At 52.0% G+C, this 27328-nt stretch overlaps 1 protein-coding gene across 6 annotated transcripts; it reads left to right on the top strand.

Moving 5' to 3' along the window:
• LOC146869871 (uncharacterized) lies at positions 1-27125 on the top strand. 6 transcript variants are annotated; one of them, XR_014981533.1, is made up of 9 exons: positions 1-48; positions 1828-1887; positions 2043-2106; positions 2227-2653; positions 4166-4357; positions 24430-24489; positions 24645-24708; positions 24829-25255; positions 26769-27125. XR_014981533.1 is itself a non-coding variant. In XM_085654758.1 (6 exons), coding segments are annotated over exons 2-6 (474 nt in total). In that variant the 5' UTR covers positions 351-1887; positions 2043-2104; the 3' UTR covers positions 26925-27125. The 6 variants fall into 6 exon arrangements, 2 of the variants coding, with proteins under 2 accessions (XP_085510895.1, XP_085510884.1); XR_014981523.1 differs by lacking the exon at positions 2227-2653 and having other exon boundaries at positions 7-48; XR_014981532.1 differs by lacking the exon at positions 1-48 and having other exon boundaries at positions 351-1887.
• The last annotated feature ends 203 nt before the right edge of the window (positions 27126-27328 follow it).

The following is a 27328-nucleotide window of genomic DNA, read 5'->3' as shown; positions in this document are numbered from 1 at the left end:
CCTGACGCCTATGATGATCGCCGCAGTGGGACTGCTGCAATTCACGAGGTTAGTTTTGGCCTGGAGCAGCGCTGCCCCCCCCTACCCTGCACGGTGTGGTGCGTGTGTTTTGGTTCGGGGGTCACGGCTGAGGGGCGGGGGCGGGGACGGGGGGCAGCGGGGCTGGGTCTCGGGGACGGGGTTTCACCGGGGCTCGTGGGGGAGGGGGGAGCGGGGTTTGCGAGAAGTTATATTTCCAATCTCCTCTAGTCGGGATTGGGCCATGGCCCTCCCGTGTGTCCCGGGCACTCTTGGGGTGGGTCTGCGGTGGTGCTGGGGCACGTTTGGCCTTTCTGGGGGGCGGACTTCGCCGCGCGGGTCGATCAACCGTGTGCGGGGAATGGGGGAGACCTTGTGGGTCCCGGGTGCTGCTCCAGGCGCCCAGCCTTTCTGCGGGCGTTTGGAGCGAGGGTCGCAAGATGGTGGACTACCCGATCCCCTCATCCCATCCTGCCGCAACGGACTCACCAGGGAGCGTCCCCAAATCCCATCCCATCCTGCCACAATGGACTCACCAGGGAGCGCAGCTCTGCTCAGTGGGATCCAGCGGATGTGGCCGCTGCCTCTACGTACTGCCTTTCTCTCTTGCGGCAATGTGTGCAGCGGGGGCGGCATGGGGCAGGCGTGCAGCGGGAGCGCCTGCCCGGTATTATCTGCGGGCGGTGCATCGCTGCGCTGCCGCCTCTGGGGCATGAAACCAGGGTTCGTGCCTCGAGGTCGCGTCTACATCCTGCTGATTCTGGGCAAATCACTGAATCTTCTCGTGCCTGAATATGTAATGTAATTAGGGTGCTATGTAAGCGCTATACCTACGCTGCCGCCTCTGGGGCATGTAACCAGGGATCGAGCCTCGCGGTCGCGTCCACATCCTGCTGATTCTGGGCAAAGCACTGAATCTCCCCGTGCCAGAATGTGTAATGTAATTACGGTGCTATGTAAAGCGCTATACTTACGCTGCCGCCTCTGGAGCATGAAACCAGGGATCGAGCCTCGAGGTCGCGTCCACATCCTGCTGATTATGGGCAAAGCACTGAATCTCCCTGTGCCTGAATGTGTAATGTAATTACCGTGCTATGTAAAGCGCTTAATACCTTCGGGTCGAGGTCGCGCTATATAAATATGCACAAGAAAAAAGAAATGCGGGAGATCCTGTTGAGTATGCGAGGCTGCTCTCATTGATCAAGATATGGGGGAAATGGAGCGTTTTAACTGACAAAGCACTTCCTTTTAGTGCGTGTGGGCTCGACCATAGGTGTTAGAGGGCCCTCTAGAGGAGAAGCAAGGGTCAGTTAGGAGCAAACTGATTTGGGCAGGTTTGACATTGGCATACATACATTAGTTGGGGCAATGTTAGGAAATCTGATGTTTCTAATATCATGTGTACATGTTTTAAACGTATAAAGTACAGTAGAGATTATTCCTGCTACATTGGCAGGAACAATATTTATTCCTGATGTCAGGGCTATTGTGCAGGAATGGCCAATGCCATGGATACTTATGACATCTGGCAAGGGGCAAGTGAGGGCAACTATAAAAAAAAAAAAACTACGAAAAGGGAAAGTGACAAGGTTCAGTCCAACAGTTAGGTATGGGGGTGTATGTTAATTTCTGTTGGTTTGCATTTCAGCACTCTCAAGAGAGCGACAAGCATGGCGCCAAACGTCACAGCCTGGGCAGACCAGGGATCAGGAAGTTTGGAAAGGGGTGCCAAGTGAAAACTGGACTGGATCGCAAGGACCGGGGTACAATAAAGCAGAGAGTGTTTTAATGTTTTGATTATAATTTCAGATCCGGTCAGAGCATGAGAGAGGCACTACGCAGTGAAGCGTTGACAGAAATCAAGGACAGGTATGGACAGGGTGATAATGAAGGGGGAGACTGGCAGGCAAACTTGGCTATTTAGGGGGGTCGAACACTGCAAGGGGGCAGGTCACTTGCGGGGGATGACTCCGGTTTTAACCCGGGGCGTATGTTAACCTGCTTCTCTTCATCTCCGCACGCAGAGCACACACGGAATCTGGATTAAGGGCACATACAAAAAAAGATCCATCGGATTATTCTAAGCATGTGAGTATAAAGAGGGGAGGGGAGGGGAGCTGAACTGCGGGTGATCCAGGCCATGCAGGTCCTACGGAGAGAAAGGGGAATGAAAGGGTGATTTTTCTGATTCCTATTTTGTCTCCTCAGAGGTGGTGTCGGTCGTGCCAGAGAGGCGGCATGGAAGGCCAGGGTTTCCCCCCCCCCCCACCCCCCCTATTCACGCAGACGTCCCAGGTCGAAGACTCCTTGCCCGAAACGTCCCAGGACTCTCAGTGGGCATCTTTTATCTTGATGGCCAAGACCAAAGGCAAGGGACCCGGAAGACTCTGGGATTGTCGTCGACACTCCTATTCCCGAGCAAGAGCACATTTTGGAGTCTGGTTCTTCTAGGCCTAAGCGAGCACGCAAGCCTACGACTAAAGACTTCCCGGCAGATCCACCACCACCCAAGACCAGGGCTCCACCTGCGACTAGAGACCCTGGTTTGCAGCCGATCGCTTCCCCGCCCGTGGTTCCATCCATCTCTCCGACAGCGTGCCAGCCGCAGCGAATTTCGCCACCCAGGAAGAACTGGGTAAGATCTTGGACACGTTGAGGGATTTCATGGCAGAGGTCAGAGCAGGTCATCCTGGGTCCAGCTCACTCCAGGTGGTGGACAAGCCAGGCTTAAATACAGGGGGGGCGCGGGTGGCTACGGCTGCCTGGGGTATCCAGGGTTGCGGCCTCCAAACACCTCTTGCGGTCCCTGCTATTGCGCCCCTGGTTTCGACAGGGGAGATTAACCAAGTTACGCCTAATCAGGCTGGGGCATTGGGGGGGGAAGTATGTACTCCCACTACAGTCAGCCCACCGAGCACGAAGACAGCTAGCACAGGCATGGACCCCCCGGCCACAAAGGGGGAGCCGTTACCGCCCACCAGTACTGTTAGTGGTAGTCCCCTTTCGGGAACGAGCGATCTCACTGCAGGGTCCCTTCCTAGTCCTGTGCCAGCATTGGTATCTCCAAAGCAAGTGTGCAAGCCTCCCGCCCCCGCACAGTTCGTTTCTGCAGCGCCACTGCTCTCTGGCCATTGCTCCCTGGCATGGCAGGTGCCTCAGGCGGCCAAGGAAGCTATTTGGAGGCGCGAACTGATAGACATATTCTCGCTGTTATTACTTGGCCAGGATGGCATAGACGCCAGGAAAGCGGGGGTAAAGGAAGAGGACAAAAAGGTAAAGTTTCAGACATGGCCTAAGAAGAACATAGAAAATTGGCTTGAGGCTTTCTCGATTCTGTCGGCAGGCATCATAGAGAAACAACCTGAGGTAGCGCAGGGGCTCCTGCAGTATGGTAGGTTAATACACAAGGAGGCATTGAAGTGGGGTGGAAGTGGATGGTTGAATTACGACAGAGAATTCAGGAAGAAGATGTCCATGTGTCCGGAAATGTCTTTGGCTAGACCACATGGGTTCCCGTGCACACCATTCCACGGAGACGCAAGGCAAGGCAGATACAGACCGGGGGACCGGTAAAGGTTCTTTCCGTTCTTTCAGTTGGGAATCACATGGTTTTAAACAGACATTTCGGGGGGGGGGGGGGGTTCAGAAGGGGTGGCCAGAGAGGTGGTAGGAAGTTTAGCCCAGGGATTGTTCAACAAGAGGTCATGCTCTTGGGGCAAAACGTGCAAATTCCAGCACGCATGCAACTCTTGTGGTGGATCACACCCTGCGGTCAAGTGTCACACTCAACAAGAGAAATTGCCTGCCACTAAGGGCAAGCAAGATAGTTGAGGAGCTAAGCACAACCAATCACCATGTCACAAGCCTCCCCTCGCCACGCAGGAGAACCCCATAAGAGGGCGGCCGCCTTAGTGCCACAAGAAGGCACAGGAAGCAGCCGCCCAGTCGTTTGGACCCTCTAGGGTCCCGTAGGGTATCATCACTTCCGGGGATAGGAGGCGGGGGGAGCGGGGTATTTATACCTACCCGGCCCACCTGGCGCTCTCTTTCCCGCGACCCTGATGCCTTTTCCCACCCTACCTCATACCGGGCGTAACAGCAGGGTGTGGGTGGGGGGTTTTATCTAATGTATTCCTTTGTGTTGCAGGCAGAGTTACAGGGCGATCCAGAGGCTGCAAGGGACATATGGGGACCCTATGCAGGAGCACAACAAGGGTGCAAAGGCCAAATATCCACAGGGAGGTCCTCCGGTTGGACCCTGGAGGAGCGACGGCGCCCCGTTAGTCCCACGGGCGGTTGTTGACCTGAGCAACCGGGGGTGGGCTGTTGTCCCACGGGGGTGAGTTGTTTTCCCTCCCCCTAATATGGCAAACATCGTTGGGCAAGGCCACGGTATAATTTGGCTCATCAGGTGGCAGGCGGCGAGTGGCTGCCTGCCTGAGGATCGCCCGTAAGCTAACCCACCAATCTTGGCATTGTTGTAATGCTAATAATCCTGCAGCAATATTTCTTTCCACACAAAAGGTGTCGTGTCTGGTTATTTCTCTAACATTGCTGTAGAAGTGGCGGGGTGGTGAGTGTTGCCAATATTGGCACCATGCTGAATACCAAGTGGTGCTGCGGGCTACCCCGGGTGAGTATTAGCAGCTCCGTGTGAGGGCTAGTTTAGGAATGACTGAGGCTGACAGTTTAAGATTGATATGCTCTGGCAGTGAAGCAATGTAATAGACGTCGAAGGCGAGGATTGAGGAGCACTGGTACGGCTGCAGGGTGTGTATGGGGGAGAGGTGCGATGGCTAGAACGCTGCAGCGTTGGAGGATTGTAGAGTTGCATAAGGACACACATGCACTGTAGAGAGAGTTTATAGGAAGTTCGAAGACCTCCCAGGTGCTGCGGATCACAGCTGAGGTGAACTGCCAAAGCTCAAGTGATCATGAGCTAATAACTTTAGAGTTTGAAAAAGCCATAGCATGATGAGTTGTCTACAATAATATTTTTGTATTTGGCTATTTATAGCCAAATACAAAAAATATATATTACATATCTGAAGGGAACTATCCTTGCTGCTCTAGTTTTTGGCAAGTAGGGGTTTAAAATATTTTGTTAGTGTTACAGCGAAGTTTTCATAATTTGTCAATTCAATGACATATATTTTATGGAAAGTTGTAGAGCGTTCTCCTTGACATTGGAGAATAAAAAAGTGAACACATTAGATTAGAAATCGTTCTTAAGACTATGATTCGGTTCATTGACTAAGTTGGCCTTGCAAGAGAATAACAGGGAGGCTCTGCAGATCAGCACGGAATTGCATGTGTTGCATAAACTAGCACTGGGACTGTAGAGGCAGGTGGCCATGGCTCAGTGATGTCATTCGATGGGTGAACAGCAGGTCACGATGGAAATGCACTCAAAGAGCTAAGGGAGTTTTATATCATTATAATTGCAAGGTGTGCGGCAGATGAGTTCAGGAGCCCAGACGCAGAACAGTTGCCTGCTTTCCAAATTCTTCAAATCTCTTGTTTTCAGGATCACACATCTGTGATGTGCACTCTGATAGGACCATTAGATGCATGTGATGGGGCCCAGCAGTATAGTACGTCGTGCCGCTTTGCAAGAGGTGTGCAACCCCGTGCGGGGAGACCCCTCCTCTATTGATGCTGTGAGTTTCTCAATACGTCACTCTTGGCTGGTTCCTCTCTTGTGCTTGTTCCCACCTTCATTTCTGTCTGACCTACAGTGTTGTTAGCAGCCCTCTCGTCTGTGAGGTAAAATCCCGGAATTTGACTGTAGGCCTTTAGCTGTCTCTTGGCGTCGCAGCACGCCCACTTGAAAGATCTAAGGCTTGGGTTCCACTGCCTTCCCATTTTACAGCTAACTTTGGCTCATTTCTTCCTCTCGTTCTTCCCGTCTCTCAACCCTGACCCAAATCATACCTCTGACCACGCCTCCCTCAGTAGAGGTTTAATTTTTAATATGACTCTAACTGCCTTGGCCCAGGTGAATCAGCTGACGAAGACCTGATAGAAGTGATAATTAACTTCCTTGTGGGAGTGTGTGCACACATTGCTGCCATTTCATTGGTTCCTGCATGGAAAAGTCTGTTGTTGGCCACCACCTATGTGAGTGCGCCAAAGGTCCCTATGGCGACATACTACAGGTGTGCGTGCCTAATGGTTGGTTCTCAAGCTCAGGGGCGCATGACGTCAGTGATGCCTCACGAAATAGAACTGGTGATCTATCATTATCAATGCGACCAGTTACCAAATTCTATGAACCTGACCCTTAGGAGTTACCATTTTAGGACCCCATGATGTGAACTGAATGGCCACCATATTTTCTATTCCTGATGTTTGGGCACTAGAATAGGCCTAATTTCTAAACAACTTTTATAACACAAACAGGTGCCCATTATATCTTCGAATAGTTGAATCTAACAGAGGAAACTCCTCAACCTTAAGAAAGAAACTGAGTAAGCACATTCCCAGTCCTGCTTCCTCCATGCCTCAAACACAGCCTGCTTCTCGAATACAACTTAGTCGACTTTCTCTGAGCAACTTAAATTCCTCCTCACTGCAACCCCACAATCTGTTGCGTTCAGTGAGATAAGAAAAGTTTACATCCAGACACTACTGACTTCTCCATATGTTATTTATAAAAGCCTAAGGAGCAGTAGAATGTTGTAAATAATTTCTGAAACAGCAGTGAGTAATATGTGGGTCCTGATTTATCGGATACACGCACTTATTTATATATGCTTCTCGTGCCAGCTGGTAATGTTATTCCACGGTAGTGCATCGATCGACACCTATGTATAGGTAACAGTACACTCTTCATGTACATGTCTCCGTACGGGCCCTATATGCTTTGGCTGTTGAAAGCAGATGGATTGAGGATAAAAAAGTCCTCTGTGGCAGGAGAGCTTAACCCTCAATATCTGAGCCCTGTTTCTCACACTGTAGATGTATCTGCCACTTGCTTCTCACACATGCTGTCATTAAGCCCCATGAGCAACATACGGTCTGCCATGTGTTTTGGGCATGTTCTGTAAACAGGTGCCCCTGGATTACGACACAGTCTGCTCATGTGCTCTTAGATTCTTGCACGACCAGCCCATGTGTCCAAGCTCATCACACTATCTGTTCTAATGGCCCTAGCCTCTTGCACTATACCCTTGTGCCACAAGCCCTTCACACTCTCCGTCCATGTGTTCTAAGCTGTTTAGTGAGCCCATGTACACAGAGCACCTCACACTCTCTATGCCCTAAGTTGCTCACATGCACTAGTAACACAGACCTGTCCCACTATCTGTCCATGCGCTTCACGCCCTCACGCTTTTTCTTTGTACCTCAAGCTCTTCACAACGTTCATGTTCTTCAAGCTCCTCACAGGGTCCATGCGCCCCAAGTTTTCCCACTGTCTCTACAGGTGCTGAGGGCAGCAGGCCGGGAGCAACTAGGGAGCCAAATCGCACCGGAGAGCAGGGTCGATAGCACGAAACCGGGCACACTGGGAGCAGCACTGAGAGCAGAGGCCAGCCACTAGAGGTAGATGGCGGCCGTGGTCTCTCGCTTGCCTCTTGCCTCTGCCTTTTGCCGCTGCTTCTGCCACTGTTTCTACCCTCGACCTTGAAGGCTCCCGAAATTCCAAAATCCAAAATCGCCCTGTGAGAAGTTGGCCTGGCATATGCTGTCTCCTAGTTATAGGGAAACCTTGCACCAGTCCAATTCGACTCTTATTGATGATAGGTTTAAGACAACATTTAAAGAAAGCTATCCTAGTCGTAGCTGTGGAGAGCAGCCTTCAGGCTAAGTCTTGAAGGAGTGTTAAGCTTATTGTTTTACCATAATAACCTCTTGAATAACCAAATGAAAGAGTAGCCCACACAGGTATATATATAAAATATATGTATTTATTCTAGACAGAATCCCACAGTCTCTTTATGAGGCTAGTGGCAGAGTTACAATTCAAACAAGCATTTATAAACACAATAAATAGCACAGGAATCACAGGGCCCCAGGGGGGACCAAACCATGTATCAAAAAAGTGGTATAAAAACCACGACAATTCTACAGACAATGCCTAGGGCATTTCGGATCGCTGGCCCCTTATGAATCCACCCCAGGTTATGAGGAAGGGGACCCACGGGAGGCGCGTGCAGTGGAAATAGCTGCTATCGGGATCTCTATTAAAGCCTATAGAGAATGTCGCGGTTTGATTTACACAGAAGCAGGAGTACAAAGTTAAGACTTTAGACTTAAGCTTTTGAGGAGCCCACTACCACGAAAGTACCGAGGTAACACTGTTACCTGCCCCAGGGAAGCCGGGTGCATAGGTCATTTTCGATGTCGGGTCGCGGGCTGATTTTCAATGGGAAAATGTTCAAAAGTGCTGCTAGCCAAAAGCGTTGATGATGCCGTGAAGATTGAAGTTGTAGAAGTTGAAGAGAAGAAACTGAAAGCAGAGGGGACAGAGTCTGGGTCACGGCACAGTGACCAGGGAGCTCAAAGCAAAGAGCCCTTCAATGTCGGGTGCTTCAAGTGGAAAGAGGTGTAGCTTGGATCTGCAGCCACGGGCTCCGGGAGGCTTCAAGGAAGGCCAGCTTCGGGAGGGCGACTGTCCCATGTTGGATGAGGGTCGCTGCGGTGTTAGTGTCCGGATTGGATCTACTAAGCCTTGGCAGCCGCAACCCACGCAAGATGAACAAATCAGCTACTGGTGCAGACCCACGAGGTCTGTGAGAGGTCTCCTTTGGAGAGACTGTAGAGCAGGCCTGGAGCAACCAGGAAAACTCTTAGTTGTCGAGATTGTCCTCCGCTCGGGCCCACAAGTCGAGAGACAAGGGACCGGGGAAGGCAGCAAAATGGAGTGCGTAAAAGGGAGCCCACGGGCCACCGGAGGGGGGCTAGGGTGCTGATCTTTGGCACGGATGCTGCTTGGTAGTTGGCTCAATAATGGGCCAAAGCACAACTTCCCCACTGGTCAGGGTCATGTGCTACGCAAGAGGTGGCTGGTGTCCTGGGATATTGGGAATCGCGGCACCCACGCGGTCCATGGTACACAGGTTTGCTGTGCACACTCACTGGCCTCTGGGATGCTTAGGAAACCCACCTCAAGGGTGCTGGAAGTCGTCGAAGTCCGTGGGAGCAGCGAGGTTCCAACCGGGTCACTTGCAGTGTTTCAGGTGCCTGCCAAGCAGGGGGATAACTCCTTTATCCCAAGGGAGATTTCTTCCGTCAGCTGGGCAGCAGCAAGTCGAAGGTCAAGACTGTAAAGTTCAAGATTAATCTGCGCTCTGGGGCCACGTTATTCTCCTTTATCCCCAAGATTAGGGGAGTGTCCAGAGTAGTGTCCACCAATGAGTGGTGAGGCAGGAAAGGGTGGCTACACCCTCTCCCCTTTGTGTGTTTCCCGCCTGGGCGAGGGGCAGGATGCCCCTGAACCGGTTCCAAGCGATGTATGCAGAATGAGGGCTCTGCAGCTGCCTACGTGCAACTCTGAAAGGACATTTGGTGCACCCACCCTGTTCCAATCCACATTATCCTGTCTGGGGAGATGCTAGCACCTCCCTGCCACAGGAGCCCTATTGTCCAGCTGGCGATGCTGGGGTTTTCCCCAGCAACAGCCAGCCAGAGTCGTGTGGGTGGCGGGTAGAAGCCATTTTGTACTAGATGTGCACTTTTAAATTGGTGTCCAAATTCTGCCGCTTTTCCCATATCGCCCCTCTAGCAGGGGGGAATCGTACCCTCATGCCCATGGCTGGACTAGGGGTATGATTCCTACATGTTTGACACCAAACACGATATGGTTCTGTGTAGCCATTCTCAAGTTATCGCGTTAGACTTTTAATGTGGTTAAGAGTATATGGTATGGCTACACTACAAACAACCCAGCAATGATTTTACGAAGGTTGCAGGGAGGCCATACTCATGTAGGGGTCCCCCCTCACACATACCTCAGCACCCTGCCTTGTAGGATTAGCAAGGCCTGCCATAGGGGTGACCCATGAGAGTACATGTGTTGTATTGGGGTGGGATATAGGGTACCTATATCCCTGTAAGGGGTGCTAGCACCACCTTACCCAGACTACAGTAGTGGTCTGGTGGTGTCAGTTTGTATGGCTGTCCCAGGGTGGCACAATAAGTGCTGCAGCCCTGGTAGGCCTACTGACAGACCCATGCCCTGGGTACCTAGGGTACCATCTACAAGGGACTGTCAGGGCACCCTCAGCATCCAATTGGTTAGTACCTAGGGTACTCACATCGTTTAACAGAGGAAGCAGATAGGCTGGGGTCCTGGATAGCAGGGCCACAGCCTGGCTAAAGTCATAAAAAGAGTCAAAACATCAGCAAAAAGTTGGGGGCAACTATGCAGTCGATGCCACTCTCCTACATAACCCCAAACGCAGGGACATTAATCTAACCTTGACCAGTTGAGTCGTCATGTTCTAAGTGGAAATATCTGGAGAGGCCATCTGCATTGGCATGGTTGCTCCCAGGTCTATGTTCCACTGTATAGTCCATCCCCTGTAGGGAAATGGACCACCTGAGTAGTTTGGGGTTTTCACCCTTCATCTGTTTTAGCCATAGGAGGGGCTTATGGTCTGTTTGAACAATGAAGTGAGTGCCAAACAAGTATGGCCTCGGCTTCTTCAAGGCCCAGACCACAGCAAAGGCCTCCCTCTCTAGAGCTGACCAACGTTTCTCTCTGGGGGTCAACCTTCTGCTAATAAAAGCTACTGGTTGATCCTGGCCCTCCTCATTCAGTTGTGATAACACAGCACCTACCCCCACCTCTGAAGCATCAGTTTGAACTATGAATTATTTGGAGTAGTTGGGGCTTTGGAGCACTGGAGCAGAGCACATTGCCTGGTTTAGGTCATCAAAAGCTTTCTGACAGCTGACAGTCCACTGAACCTTTTTGGGCATCCTCTTAGAGGTGAGGTCATTCAAGGGGGTCACAATGGATCCATATCCCTTTACAAACCTCCTATAGTAACCAGTCAGGCCCAAGAAAGCTCGAACCTGAGTCTGGGTGGTTGGAGCAACCCAGTCCATGATGGTCTGGATTTTGCTCTGAAGGGGTTGAACCTGGCCTCCACCTACAAGGTGACCCAGGTACACAACCTGACTCTGCCCTATCTGGCACTTAGTAGCCTTGATAGTGAGCCCAGCCTTTTACAGGGCTTCCAAAACTTTCCTCAGGTGGATCAGGTGATCTTCCCAGGTGGAGCTAAAGACAGCAATATCATCTAGATATGCTGCACTAAAGTCTTCCAGGCCTGAGAGGACTTGGTTCACCAACCTTTGAAAAGTGGCAGGTGCATTTTTCAAACCAAATAAATTGATAATGCCCACCAGGGGTAGAAAATGCAGTTTTGGCTTTTGCAGACTCAGCTAACCTTATCTGCCAGTAGCCAGCTGTCAGATCAAATGTGCTCAGATATTTGGCTGAGGCCAACCTATCTATGAGCTCATCTGCTCTGGGAATTGGGTGTGCATCAGTCTTAGTGACTGCATTGAGTCCCCTGTAGTTGACACAGAACCTCATCTCTCTCTTACCATCCTGGGTGTGAGGTTTTGGTACTAGGACTACTGGGCTAGCCCAAGGGCTATCTGAGGGCTCAATCACTCCCAACTCCAACATCTTTTGGACTTCTGTCCTTATGCAGTCCCTGACATGATCAGGTTGCTTGTAGATTTTATTCTTGACAGGCAAACTGTCCCCAGTGTCCACTTCATGAGTGCACCAGGGGGTCTGACTTGGAGTCAGAGAAAACATATGTCTGTAAGACTGAAGAACCTGTCTACAGTCTGCTTGCTGCTGGTCAGTGAGGCTGCCTGTCAAGGCTACTCCATCAACTGACCCATCGTCAGGGTTCTGAGAGAGCAGGTCTGGGAGAGGGTCACTCTCTTCCTCCTGTCCCTCATCTGTTGCCATGAGCAAGCCCATGTCAGCCCTGTCCACATATGCTTTCAACCTATTGACATGAAGTACCCTGTGGGGACTTCTGGGAGTGCCAAGGTCTACCAAGTAGGTAACCTCTCCCTTTTTCTCCAAAATGGTATGGGGTCCACTCCACTTATCTTGGAGAGCTGCTGGGGCCACTGGCTCCAACACCCATACCTTCTGTCCTGGCTGGTACACCACCAGTACAGCCTTTTGGTCATACCAGGCTTTCTGTAATTCCTGACTTGCCTCCAGGTTTTTAGTTGCCTTCTTCATGTACTCAGCCATCCTGGAGCGGAGATCAAGTACATAGTCCACTATGTCCTGTTTAGGGGGTTTGAGAGGTTGCTCCCATCCATCCTTCACTAGACAGAGTGGCCCTCTAACAGGATGGTCAAACAAAAGGTCAAAGGGGCTATAACCAACCCCCTTTTGTGGCACCTCTCTGTATGCAAAGAGAAGGCAGGGCAGAAGGACATCCCATTTTCGCGCCATTGCATTGAGGATGGTAAGGGGTGGTGAACTTATAGTTAACCCCACACTCCTTCCACATTGCCTTGAGGTAACTACTCATAAAGTTTGTAAAAAGACTCCCAGGAGGGCCCTTGCCACCACAGGGGCTGTGATGGTCCTAAGTGGAATAGCTTCTGGGTATCTAGTGGCATGATCCACTACCACTAGAATGAACCTGTGCCCAGAAGCTGTTGGTGGGTCTAGGGGACCAACAATGTCAATCCCCACCCGCTCAAATGGCACCCCCACCACAGGCAATGGTATCAGGGGGGCCTTTGTGGATTTACCTGCCTTGCCACTGGCTTGGCAGGTAATGCAAGAGCTGCAAAAGCTCTTACAGTCTTCACTCATCTGGGGCCAATGAAAGTGAGGGACAATTCTGTCCCAAGTCTTGTTTTGGCCCAGGTGTCCTGCTAGGGGAATATCATGGGCCAGTGTGAGCAGGAAGCCCCTAAACCTTTGAGGTATGACCAACCTCCTGGCTGCACCAGGCTTGGGGTCTCGACCCTCAGAGTAAAGGAGCCCTTCATCCCAATAAATCTTATGGGTCCCACTGGCATTCCCTGCAGCCTCAGCAGCAGCTTGCTGTCTGAGGGGTTCAAGAGTGGGGCAGCTCTGCTGCTCCAGGCTCAAGTCTGCCCTAGAAGGTCCCCCTGCCCCCAAGAACTCAACCTGATCAGGTTCCAGTTCATCTGAGGCAGTTCCTTCTTCAGGAGCTAGATCCTCTTCTGCTAAAAGAGTCTCTACAGACTGATCCTGGGAGGAAGGCTCTGCCTTACCCCTGCTACTCCTCCTCTTGGAAGGTCCTTGGTCCATTTTTCCAGGATCCAAGGCCTGTTCAGTTCCTGTCAGCTTTGCTTTTGACCTGGTCAGGGCAAACACTTCTGCTGGTATACCCAACATTGCTGCATGGGTACTTAGCTCCACCTCAGCCCATGCTGAGGTCTCCAAATCATTCCCTAGTAAACATTCAACAGGTAGGTCTGCACTCACCACAACTTTCTTGAGGCCAGTTACACCTCCCCAGGAGAAGTTCACAACTGCTAGAGCATGGTAAGTACTAACGTTGCTTGCATTGGTCACTTGGTAACTTTCCCCAAGTATGATCTGGCTAGGGTCCACAAGGTCCTTAGTCACCATGGTGACACTGGCCCCTGTATCCCTGTAAGCTAGTGACTCCGTTCCATTTATTTTTGTCTGTTGTCTGTATTTGCCCAGACCACTGGGGCTCACAAACAGGGACAGGTCCCCATCACAAACTAGAACAGCCTGAGTAGGAGTTCTGACTAGGCCAGAGTCCTCTCCAGATCCCAGGGTCAACCCTACTATGCCCTAGTTCTGTGTACCACCACCTATAGCTGGACTAGGGGGAACAGGTGCCTTAGGGGCAGGTGTGGTACTATTGTAGACGTTGGCCTTATTACAATCTGAAGTCCAATGGGTTTTCTGTTTACAGAATTTACACCATGGCTTCCTTGGTTGTTTAGCTTTAGTAGCTTGGGTATTCTCAGATGCAGATTTTTGGGGGCCTGTTGAAGACTGCTGGTCTTTTCCCTTTTCCCCACCCTTCTCAGAGTTCTTGGCATCTTCCTTTTTAGTTGCACCCCCCAATGGCTGGACCTTCTGCTTAATCCTGGTTCTGACCCATTTGTCTGCCTTCTGTCCCAATTCTTGGGGAGAGGCCAGATCTGAGTCCACCAGGTGCTGATGTAAGAGCTGGTTCTGACAATTATTAAGAATCTGCTCCCTCATTATGAGATTATACAATCCTTGGTAATCATTTACTTTACTGCCAATTAACCAACCTTCCAGTGCCTTGGTAGCACAATCAACAAAATCTACCCAGTCTTGATTCTGTGCTTTTTGGGTATCTCTGAACTTAAGTCTGTATTGATCAGTGGTTAAGCCAAACCCATCTATTAAAGCATCTCTCAAGATATAATAATCATCTGCATCCTCTTCTCTTACAGAGAGGAGCTTGTCTCTTCCTTTGTCTGCAAAGGAGAGCCACAGGATTGCTGCCCACTGCTCTACTGGGACCCTTTGTACTTTACAGGCCCTCTCAAGAGCAGAGATCCATTTGTGGATGTCATCCCCTGTATGATAGGGGGGCACAATCTTGTGGAGGTTCCTATTGTCAGGGACTTTCTCTCTAACTCTAGGGGTTTCATTACTGCCACCAGGGGTCTCTAGACCCCACTTTCTTGAAGCTTTCTGAAGCTCCAGGGACTCCCTGTCTAATGCTAACTGTTCTCTCCTGAGCTGTAGCTTTGCCTGCTCAAACTGGATCAGTCTGCATTTCCTCTCTTGGGAGGATTCTCTCCTCTGAGGAGAGGCAGAGGTCCTTTTGGATCTCCTAGAATGGTTGGACCCCACTGAGGGGGATCTGTTCCTTCTACATGGATCCACCACTCTCCCTTTAGGGATGGAGAGAGTGCCTTTTGGGCCATCACCTCCATGTAGTGAGTGGTCTGGTTCTTCCAGGTCAGGATCATCATCCTCTTCCTGGTCCTCATCAGAGTCTTCTCTAGGAGGGTCCTCTTCTGAGGGGTGCCCACCCAACCTGTCTACCCCATCAGACCCTAAAGTCTGCTTAAAGTCTGCTATGAGCAGGATTGCCCTGAGACGTTGAGTATTGGCACCTTTGTTTGTCTTAAGTTTCCTAGAGGTGCACATCTCCCTAAGATCAGCAAAGGAGAGATGATCATATTTGTCGACTGGGACCCTTTGGGGTCCTTCCAGAGCCTTATGGGCACCTGAACCTAAAGACATTTCTAGTGTAGTGATAGTGGTGTATCTACCTACTCTAGGTGTGGCCTACTGAACCCTTTCTTGAGTTGTAGTCAAGGTGTGCTAAATCCTCTACACACAACTCCTACGTTCAGTAGAACTTATTGTATTCTAAGCTTGAATTTATATGTACCTTTGGTACCAAGTGGCTTTCACTTTAGAACTTCAATGTGTTATCTGGTAAAACAATGGCAAGGTTGAATCCAACCGCTGCACACCAATGTGAGAAGTTGGCCTGGCATATGCTGTCTCCTAGTTATAGGGACACCTTGCACCAGTCCAATTCGACTCTTATTGATGATAGGTTTAAGACAACCTTTAAAGAAAGCTATCCTAGTGGTAGCTGTGGAGAGCAGCCTTCAGGCTAAGTCTTGAAGGAGTGTTAAGCTTATTGTTTTACCATAATAACCTCTTGAATAACCAAATGAAAGAGTAGCCCACACAGGTATATATATAAAATATATGTATTTATTCTAGACAGAATCCAACAGTCTCTTTATGAGGCTAGTGGGAGAGTTACAATTCAAACAAGCATTTATAAACACAATAAATAGCACAGGAATCACAGGGCCCCGGGGGGGACCACACCATATATCAAAAAAGTAGTATAAGAACCACAACAATTCTACAGATAATGCCTAGGGCATTTAGGATCGCTGGCCCCTTAAGAATCCACCCCAGGTTATGAGGAAGGGGACCCACGGGAGGCGCGTGCAGTGGAAATAGCTGCTATCGGGATCTCTATTAAAGCCTATGGAGAATGTCGCGGTTTGATTTACACAGATTAAAGTCACTTCTAGCAGGAGTACAAAGTTAAAACTTTAGACTTAAGCTTTTGAGGAGCCCACTACCACGAGAGTACCGAGGTACCACTGTTACCTGCCCCAGGGAAGCCGGGTGCATAGGTCGTTTTCGATGTCGGGTCGCGGGTTTATTTTCAATGGGAAAATGTTCAAAAGTGCTGCTAGCCAAAAGCGTCGATGATGCCGTGAAGATTGAAGTTGTATAAGTTGAAGAGAAGAACCTTAAAGCAGAGGGGACAGAGTCTGGGTCACGGCACAGTGACCAGGGAGCTCAAAGCAAAGAGACCTTCAATGTTGGGTGCTTCAAGTGGAAAAAGGTGTAGCTTGGATCTGCAGCCACGGGCTCTGGGAGGCTTCAAGGAAGGCCAGCTTCGGGAGGGCAACTGTCCCACGTCGGATGAGGGTCGCTGCAGTGTTAGTGTCCGGATTGGATCCACTAAGCCTTGGCAACTGCAACCCATGCAAGATAAACAAATCAGCTACTGGTGCAGACCCACGAGGTCTGTGAGAGGTCTCCTTTGGAGAGACTGTAGAGCAGGCCTGGAGCAACCAGGGGAACTCTTAGTTGTTGAGATTGTCCTCCGCTCGGGCCCACAAGTCGAGAGACAAGGGACCGCGGAAGGCAGCAAAATGGAGTGCGTAAAAGGGAGCCCACGGGCCACCGGAGGGGGGCTAGGGTGCTGATCTTTGGCACGGATGCTGCTTGGTAGTTGGCTCAATAATGGGCCAAAGCACAACTTCCCCACTGGTCAGGGTTGTGTGCTACGCAAGAGGTGGCCGGTGTCCTGGGATATTGGGAATCTCGGCACCCACACGGTCCACGGTACACAGGTTTGCTGTGCCCACTCACTGGCCTCTGGGATGCTTAGGAAACTCACCTCAAGGGTGCTGGAAGTCATCGAAGTCCGTGGGAGCAGCGAGGTTCCAACCGGGTCACTTGCAGTGTTTCAGGTGCCTGCCAAGCAGGGGGATAACTCCTTTATCCCAAGGGAGATTTCTTCCGTCAGCTGGGCATCAGCAAGTCGAAGGTCAAGACTGTAAAGTTCAAGATTAATCTGAGGCTCTGGGGCCACGTTATTCTCCTTTATCCCCAAGATTAGGGGAGTGTCCAGAGTAGTGTCCACCAATGAGTGGTGAGGCGGGAAAGGGTGGCTACACCCTCTCTCCTTTGTGTGTTTCCCACCTGGGCGAGGGGCAGGATGCCCCTGAACCGGTTCCAAGCGGTGTATGCAGAATGAGGGCTCTGCAGCTGCCTACGTGCAACTCTGAAAGGACATTTGGTGTACCCACCCTGTTCCGATCCACATATCCTGTCTGGGGAGATGCTAGCACCTTCCTGCCACAGGAGCCCTATTGTCCAGCTGGCGAGGCTGGGGTTTTCCCCAGCAACAGCCAGCCAGAGTCGTGTGGGTGGCGGGTAGCAGCCATTTTGTACTACATGTGCACTTTTAAATTGGTGTCCAAATTCTGCCGCTTTTCCCATATCGCCCCTCTAGCAGGGGGGAATCGTACCCTCCTGCCCATGGCTGGACTGGGGGTATGATTCCTACATGTTTGACACCAAACACGATATGGTTCTGTGTAGCCATTCTCAAGTTATCGCAATAGACTTATAATGCGGTTAAGAGTATATGGTATGGCTACACTACAAACAACCCAGCAATGATTTTACGAAGGTTGCAGGGAGGCCCTACTCATGTAGGGGTCCCCCCTCACACATACCTCAGCACCCTGCCTTGTAGGATTAGCAAGGCCTGCCATAGGGGTGACCCATGAGAGTACATGTGTTGTATTGGGGTGGGATATAGGGTACCTATATCCCTGTAAGGGGTGCTAGCACCACCTTACCCAGACTACAGTAGTGGTCTGGTGGTGTCAGTTTGTATGGCTGTCCCAGGGTGGCACAATAAGTGCTGCAGCCCTGGTAGGCCTACTGAGGGACCCATGCCCTGGGTACCTAGGGTACCATCTACAAGGGACTGTCAGGGCACCCTCAGCATTCAATTGGTTAGTACCTAGGGTACTCACATGGTTTAACAGAGGAAGCAGATAGGCTGGGGTCCTGGATAGCAGGGCCACAGCCTGGCTAAAGTCAGAAAAACAGTCAAAACATCAGCAAAAAGTTGGGGGCAACTATGCAGTCGATGCCACTCTCCTACACGCCCCCTCCTTGCTGGTGGGGTTTAAAGTAGTTGTGACCTGATATAAGCTTTGTATGCTCGGGACCACCACCTTCCAACTGCCTAAATCCTTGCTTCCGACATGCCGTACTGTGATGCTGCGGTTGCTGCGCTGATCCTAAACAAGTGGGAGGCAAAAGCCTCTGGGGGCAGCCCTGCTTTGAAGAGGGCATGGCGCATTACTGCAGTAAATTGAAACTTGCTCAAGTCGCTTCCATCCTGATGTTTGAAAAGTGGCCCATCCCCTGCTGGGCGTGACCCCATGTACCTAAACAAGCAACACACTGCACAATATTTGCTCCCTTGGATGCACTGCAGGTGTATAACAGCCCCCCTTCCAGCTTGGTCTGTCTTTGATCTTCTCAGTACTATCTCTACTGAAGCTGCCCTAGGTCTGACGTCTGTAGCTTGGAGGCACCGTACCGCAGGAGCCTGTTTCCGTGGTGCCACCAATTTGCTGATGCGGAATGCGCCAAAGAACGCCGCGGAAAATGCTGCTTGGAACAGGTAGATCTCAAATCTGTCCTTTGTACACACCGCCAGCGCCTCCATCAGCTGGCCCAATTTTTTTAAATCTATGGGACGCCTGCCATCCGCCCGTACCCCTTCAGCCCTTTTCCACTCCTTTAGTGCTGCCTTGAGGTACGGAGATGCTGTGGGGTCTTCCCCTGTGTGTATTTTTGTGAAATGGGCTATGGCTGCCAGGTGAGCCTGTGCCCAAGACCTTGCTTTTTTGTTTGAGAATGCCCATTGTATGAATATTTCCACTGCTCTTTGCGTCCTGGCCTTGTCCCACAATGTCTGTATGCCCCATGTCCGCATCACTGTTGCTGCGTACTTCTTGTATCGTTTCGCTGCTTCCGGGGTAAGGGCCTGATTTACCAATGTGGATAGGTCTACCCACCCCAGGTCCCACAGGTGCACTGGAAAAGGGGTCATTGCCCGCCCCTGGTAACAAGTCCTTGAATCGCCTCATCTGTGACCTGGAAAGGGCGTCCGCTACTGCGGTGTCCACCCCCGGTACATGGCGGGCCTTCAGATCCAAGTTCCCCTCCAGCTGCAATTGAACCAACTGCCGCATTAGTCTTAAAGTGTCAGTGCACCTGGCTGAACCTTTGTTAATGGCCTGCACTACCCCCTTATTGTCAGACCACAGAGTCAGCTTCATGTCTTTTAATTCCTGTTTCCATACTGTCAATGTTACTATAATGGGGGAAAGTTCCAGGAATGTTATGTTACTGGTAATGCCCTGCCTGTGCCACTTATCCGGCCACAGGCTTGTGCACCACTTCTTCCCCAGAATTGCCCCAAAGCCTGTGCTCCCAGAAGCGTCAGTAAAGAGGGCTATCTGCCTGGCTGTTACCCAACCTTCTCTCCAGATCAGGACTCCGCTGAAGTTTGTTAGGAATTTGTCCCACATAAGTAAGTCCTGCTTGACCCCTGCCCCCAGGCGGACTTGAATGGTATCATGAACCCTTCCTCAAAACCTTTCACTAATACTGCTGAATCTGTTTTTTTAGGGTATTTGTTGGCTAGCTTGCGAAGTTGCTGTGTGTTAATTGGGGATCTGGCTAGCTGGTATTCGTGTAGCCCTCGCGGCTGCCCCCGCTATCAGGCCTGCGCTAGTACTTCCTCTTCTTATCCTTCTTGTCCCCTTTTTGATCATGTTTGCGCCAGCAACCAACTGCCGGGTGTCCGCCACCACAGTTGGAACATGTGTGTTGGAATTTGCATGATGAACCCCACGTGCACTCCCCGGCGTCAAATTTCCAGCAAACTGCTGTGTTCCCGCTTGATGTGAGTGGTTTCCCTGCGCTGTGCTTGGATCTGTGAAAGGACTTGCCCTTTCCTCTGTAGAAAGAACTCTGAAAGGACTGATTGCTTTTGCCTGCCCAAGACTTCGCCTCCCTGGCTACCAGCATTTTGTGTATAAACCCTGAGAAGTCCTCCTCATTCTCCGGGTGCCGATGCATTTTTAGCCTAAAACCCTTGTAGTATTCCAGCCATGCGTCCCCGGGAAACTGCCTCTGTGCCCAATGGATATTGGCCTCATATAGCCAGAGATCTACTGCGCAGCACAGTAATTTTTCAATTATTATACATGCCATTATTCTAAAGGCATCCAGCCAATTATCAAAGTTTCTCTCCTTTCTTTCCCTGTGCCTCTCCCTTCTATCTTCATCCTTCTTGTCACAGGTGGTGAGATCCAACCCGTCTAACTGGATTTCTAGCAGGGAAAAAATATCCACAAATTCCTTCCTCCAGATTCTCTCCTTGACTGCCAGGGGGATGAGGCTCGCTAGGCCTGTGGCTCTCGTGGTCAGGGAGGCTGGCCCTGGGGATGGTCTAGTGTATGTCTCTGCTACTGATGCTGCCTACGCCGGGACACTTGCTGTGCCAGTGTACCCCCATGCTGCCAATGGAGACCCCAACTCCCCCGTGCGCCCTGTGTTATCTGCCCCTGCAATCGTCCCTGCTGTGTGCAGCCTGGGTCTATTAGGTGCCACGGTAAACCAGATACCCCCACAGCACACTGGGACTCTGTGTCCTCCGTCCCCTGCCCCATGCCTTTGAGTAATAGGGGCACCATAGATTTTAAACATTCCTGAACAATCGCAGTAATATGCTCATGACCTGTAGGTCTGCTAAGGGTCTCAGTGCGCTCACGTGCCGTCACCGGGATGGCTGCAGGCTTCGGGTTTCTCTTCTGTGGCTTCTTCTGAGGAGCCGTCTTCTGGGGCTGCTTGGGTGCTGCTATCCTGCTTCTCTTGGGTGAAGGTGGCCCAGCTTCCCCGGCTGCTTGGCCCCCTGTGTCCTCACTTTCAACCTGGGCCAACTGAGTTTGTAGCCATCCATCCCCCTGCACCGCAGATACTGCCCGGATCCTCCTCAGCAGGTCAGTAATGTCCTCAGGTTGCTCTCCTTGTGCTGCCATTGTGTCTGGCAGGGTGACGCTGCCTTCCTGCATGCACCAAAAAAAAAGGGCCCTTGCGCCTCATTGGTTCCCTCGTGGAGACCTTAATTTGTGTTGCCGCTGACCCTTTTATTTTCTCCTTCCTTGCCTTCACTGGGAGGGGCTTGCTGAAGGCGATCGGGATACCTCGGCCATTTACCCCCGTTCGGCTCAGGAGCGTGTCCTCGCAGACCGAGCCACTTGCGAGAGTATCTGGCTTGGGGCCCAAAAAACATTAACCGTTTTGCTGACGGCGGATGCTGCCGATCGCAGGTGTCCCCACCGGAGACGTAGGCGGGGGATGCAGGCTGCTCGCCTCCTCGTTCTCTGCCCCGCGCTGCCGATGCAAAGCGGGAAGTCACTCACCACAATTCCCGACTCCCGCCGCGGTGAAACACAGGTGAGGGGGAGGGGGTGCATGAGGCTCCGACCGCGGTGGGGGGCTTGAGCGGGTGCACCTTCCTGAAGCACAGTTGGATGCCGATCGCGGCTCCGGCCTCGATGTTTGTTCAAGGAATGAGACTCAGGGATTTAACCTGCTCCTCGCTGGTTTGAGGTTTCACCTCCCGATCTTTCTTCCGGCAGCGCTTCGCATTCCCGTAGCCTGCTTCCTCCGAAAAAATTCTGTGCGCCGCTCCCCCGCTCCCCCGTTCCACGAAGTTAGGAGCTACCTGGGGGAGCAGCGGCCTATATCCCCCAAACACCTTGTGCTGTCCCCCCATTGGGGGGTTTGTATCTCGCCAGGCCCCCCATTGGACCGGGCAGCACAATATCCTTAGTGCAACAACATCACCTGTTGCGTGGTTAAACACTTATAAGGTCCCAAAGGCGAGACCTATTGGCTATGCCAATGCTTGTTAATTGAGAAACTAGTCATTAGGGTCGTGACCTCTCCTGCCCACAGAGCGGCCATGTCAGGTGGGGGAGGGTTCAGGCTGGGTCACGCACTCTGCCTTTGTACTTAAACGGTTCAATTTCCCTTCTTTTTTAGATGGAAGATACCTTTATTTCAGTGATTAGTGGAAATTGCGCGTCTCGCTCTTAAGCTAACCGGAGACGCAACGGGAGAGATATTCACTGTCAGAGACAATGAATGCGCTGCATGGAAATGCTATTAAAGTGTGCGAAATCATTCAGCGTCGATGACAAGCACGGTACGCCCATGCCTCTGAAGCCAGGGAATGCACTGATTATTATACTGCCGGCTGCCCGGGGTCCATGCAGGAGACCCCATAAGAGGGCGGCCGCCTTAGTGCCACAAGAAGGCACAGGAAGCAGCCGCCCAGTCGTTGGGACCCCCTAGGGTCCAGTAGGGTATCGTCACTTCCGGGGATAGGAGGCGGGGGGAGCGGGGTATTTATACCTATCCGGCCCACCTGGCGCTCTCTTTCCCGCAACCCTGACGCCTATGATGATCGCCGCAGTGGGACTGCTGCAATTCACGAGGTTAGTTTTGGCCTGGAGCAGCGCTGCCCCCCCCTACCCTGCACGGTGTGGTGCGTGTGTTTTGGTTCGGGGGTCACGGCTGAGGGGCGGGGGCGGGGACGGGGGGCAGCGGGGCTGGGTCTCGGGGACGGGGTTTCACCGGGGCTCGTGGGGGAGGGGGGAGCGGGGTTTGCGAGAAGTTATATTTCCAATCTCCTCTAGTCGGGATTGGGCCATGGCCCTCCCGTGTGTCCCGGGCACTCTTGGGGTGGGTCTGCGGTGGTGCTGGGGCACGTTTGGCCTTTCTGGGGGGCGGACTTCGCCGCGCGGGTCGATCAACCGTGTGCGGGGAATGGGGGAGACCTTGTGGGTCCCGGGTGCTGCTCCAGGCGCCCAGCCTTTCTGCGGGCGTTTGGAGCGAGGGTCGCAAGATGGTGGACTACCCGATCCCCTCATCCCATCCTGCCGCAACGGACTCACCAGGGAGCGTCCCCAAATCCCATCCCATCCTGCCACAATGGACTCACCAGGGAGCGCAGCTCTGCTCAGTGGGATCCAGCGGATGTGGCCGCTGCCTCTACGTACTGCCTTTCTCTCTTGCGGCAATGTGTGCAGCGGGGGCGGCATGGGGCAGGCGTGCAGCGGGAGCGCCTGCCCGGTATTATCTGCGGGCGGTGCATCGCTGCGCTGCCGCCTCTGGGGCATGAAACCAGGGTTCGTGCCTCGAGGTCGCGTCTACATCCTGCTGATTCTGGGCAAATCACTGAATCTTCTCGTGCCTGAATATGTAATGTAATTAGGGTGCTATGTAAGCGCTATACCTACGCTGCCGCCTCTGGGGCATGTAACCAGGGATCGAGCCTCGCGGTCGCGTCCACATCCTGCTGATTCTGGGCAAAGCACTGAATCTCCCCGTGCCAGAATGTGTAATGTAATTACGGTGCTATGTAAAGCGCTATACTTACGCTGCCGCCTCTGGAGCATGAAACCAGGGATCGAGCCTCGAGGTCGCGTCCACATCCTGCTGATTATGGGCAAAGCACTGAATCTCCCTGTGCCTGAATGTGTAATGTAATTACCGTGCTATGTAAAGCGCTTAATACCTTCGGGTCGAGGTCGCGCTATATAAATATGCACAAGAAAAAAGAAATGCGGGAGATCCTGTTGAGTATGCGAGGCTGCTCTCATTGATCAAGATATGGGGGAAATGGAGCGTTTTAACTGACAAAGCACTTCCTTTTAGTGCGTGTGGGCTCGACCATAGGTGTTAGAGGGCCCTCTAGAGGAGAAGCAAGGGTCAGTTAGGAGCAAACTGATTTGGGCAGGTTTGACATTGGCATACATACATTAGTTGGGGCAATGTTAGGAAATCTGATGTTTCTAATATCATGTGTACATGTTTTAAACGTATAAAGTACAGTAGAGATTATTCCTGCTACATTGGCAGGAACAATATTTATTCCTGATGTCAGGGCTATTGTGCAGGAATGGCCAATGCCATGGATACTTATGACATCTGGCAAGGGGCAAGTGAGGGCAACTATAAAAAAAAAAAAACTACGAAAAGGGAAAGTGACAAGGTTCAGTCCAACAGTTAGGTATGGGGGTGTATGTTAATTTCTGTTGGTTTGCATTTCAGCACTCTCAAGAGAGCGACAAGCATGGCGCCAAACGTCACAGCCTGGGCAGACCAGGGATCAGGAAGTTTGGAAAGGGGTGCCAAGTGAAAACTGGACTGGATCGCAAGGACCGGGGTACAATAAAGCAGAGAGTGTTTTAATGTTTTGATTATAATTTCAGATCCGGTCAGAGCATGAGAGAGGCACTACGCAGTGAAGCGTTGACAGAAATCAAGGACAGGTATGGACAGGGTGATAATGAAGGGGGAGACTGGCAGGCAAACTTGGCTATTTAGGGGGGTCGAACACTGCAAGGGGGCAGGTCACTTGCGGGGGATGACTCCGGTTTTAACCCGGGGCGTATGTTAACCTGCTTCTCTTCATCTCCGCACGCAGAGCACACACGGAATCTGGATTAAGGGCACATACAAAAAAAGATCCATCGGATTATTCTAAGCATGTGAGTATAAAGAGGGGAGGGGAGGGGAGCTGAACTGCGGGTGATCCAGGCCATGCAGGTCCTACGGAGAGAAAGGGGAATGAAAGGGTGATTTTTCTGATTCCTATTTTGTCTCCTCAGAGGTGGTGTCGGTCGTGCCAGAGAGGCGGCATGGAAGGCCAGGGTTTCCCCCCCCCCCCACCCCCCCTATTCACGCAGACGTCCCAGGTCGAAGACTCCTTGCCCGAAACGTCCCAGGACTCTCAGTGGGCATCTTTTATCTTGATGGCCAAGACCAAAGGCAAGGGACCCGGAAGACTCTGGGATTGTCGTCGACACTCCTATTCCCGAGCAAGAGCACATTTTGGAGTCTGGTTCTTCTAGGCCTAAGCGAGCACGCAAGCCTACGACTAAAGACTTCCCGGCAGATCCACCACCACCCAAGACCAGGGCTCCACCTGCGACTAGAGACCCTGGTTTGCAGCCGATCGCTTCCCCGCCCGTGGTTCCATCCATCTCTCCGACAGCGTGCCAGCCGCAGCGAATTTCGCCACCCAGGAAGAACTGGGTAAGATCTTGGACACGTTGAGGGATTTCATGGCAGAGGTCAGAGCAGGTCATCCTGGGTCCAGCTCACTCCAGGTGGTGGACAAGCCAGGCTTAAATACAGGGGGGGCGCGGGTGGCTACGGCTGCCTGGGGTATCCAGGGTTGCGGCCTCCAAACACCTCTTGCGGTCCCTGCTATTGCGCCCCTGGTTTCGACAGGGGAGATTAACCAAGTTACGCCTAATCAGGCTGGGGCATTGGGGGGGGGAAGTATGTACTCCCACTACAGTCAGCCCACCGAGCACGAAGACAGCTAGCACAGGCATGGACCCCCCGGCCACAAAGGGGGAGCCGTTACCGCCCACCAGTACTGTTAGTGGTAGTCCCCTTTCGGGAACGAGCGATCTCACTGCAGGGTCCCTTCCTAGTCCTGTGCCAGCATTGGTATCTCCAAAGCAAGTGTGCAAGCCTCCCGCCCCCGCACAGTTCGTTTCTGCAGCGCCACTGCTCTCTGGCCATTGCTCCCTGGCATGGCAGGTGCCTCAGGCGGCCAAGGAAGCTATTTGGAGGCGCGAACTGATAGACATATTCTCGCTGTTATTACTTGGCCAGGATGGCATAGACGCCAGGAAAGCGGGGGTAAAGGAAGAGGACAAAAAGGTAAAGTTTCAGACATGGCCTAAGAAGAACATAGAAAATTGGCTTGAGGCTTTCTCGATTCTGTCGGCAGGCATCATAGAGAAACAACCTGAGGTAGCGCAGGGGATCCTGCAGTATGGTAGGTTAATACACAAGGAGGCATTGAAGTGGGGTGGAAGTGGATGGTTGAATTACGACAGAGAATTCAGGAAGAAGATGTCCATGTGTCCGGAAATGTCTTTGGCTAGACCATATGGGTTCCCGTGCACACCATTCCACGGAGACGCAAGGCAAGGCAGATACAGACCGGGGGACCGGTAAAGGTTCTTTCCGTTCTTTCAGTTGGGAATCACATGGTTTTAAACAGACATTTCGGGGGGGGGGGGGGGTTCAGAAGGGGTGGCCAGAGAGGTGGTAGGAAGTTTAGCCCAGGGATTGTTCAACAAGAGGTCATGCTCTTGGGGCAAAACGTGCAAATTCCAGCACGCATGCAACTCTTGTGGTGGATCACACCCTGCGGTCAAGTGTCACACTCAACAAGAGAAATTGCCTGCCACTAAGGGCAAGCAAGATAGTTGAGGAGCTAAGCACAACCAATCACCATGTCACAAGCCTCCCCTCGCCACGCAGGAGAACCCCATAAGAGGGCGGCCGCCTTAGTGCCACAAGAAGGCACAGGAAGCAGCCGCCCAGTCGTTTGGACCCTCTAGGGTCCCGTAGGGTATCATCACTTCCGGGGATAGGAGGCGGGGGGAGCGGGGTATTTATACCTACCCGGCCCACCTGGCGCTCTCTTTCCCGCGACCCTGATGCCTTTTCCCACCCTACCTCATACCGGGCGTAACAGCAGGGTGTGGGTGGGGGGTTTTATCTAATGTATTCCTTTGTGTTGCAGGCAGAGTTACAGGGCGATCCAGAGGCTGCAAGGGACATATGGGGACCCTATGCAGGAGCACAACAAGGGTGCAAAGGCCAAATATCCACAGGGAGGTCCTCCGGTTGGACCCTGGAGGAGCGACGGCGCCCCGTTAGTCCCACGGGCGGTTGTTGACCTGAGCAACCGGGGGTGGGCTGTTGTCCCACGGGGGTGAGTTGTTTTCCCTCCCCCTAATATGGCAAACATCGTTGGGCAAGGCCACGGTATAATTTGGCTCATCAGGTGGCAGGCGGCGAGTGGCTGCCTGCCTGAGGATCGCCCGTAAGCTAACCCACCAATCTTGGCATTGTTGTAATGCTAATAATCCTGCAGCAATATTTCTTTCCACACAAAAGGTGTCGTGTCTGGTTATTTCTCTAACATTGCTGTAGAAGTGGCGGGGTGGTGAGTGTTGCCAATATTGGCACCATGCTGAATACCAAGTGGTGCTGCGGGCTACCCCGGGTGAGTATTAGCAGCTCCGTGTGAGGGCTAGTTTAGGAATGACTGAGGCTGACAGTTTAAGATTGATATGCTCT

The sequence above is a fragment of the Triturus cristatus genome, chromosome 1_1 (genome assembly GCF_964204655.1).
Source record: "Triturus cristatus chromosome 1_1, aTriCri1.1, whole genome shotgun sequence".
Lineage (NCBI taxonomy): Eukaryota > Metazoa > Chordata > Amphibia > Caudata > Salamandridae > Triturus > Triturus cristatus.
Note: the sequence above shows the minus strand (reverse complement) of the source record. Positions and strands in the feature narration are given on the sequence as shown.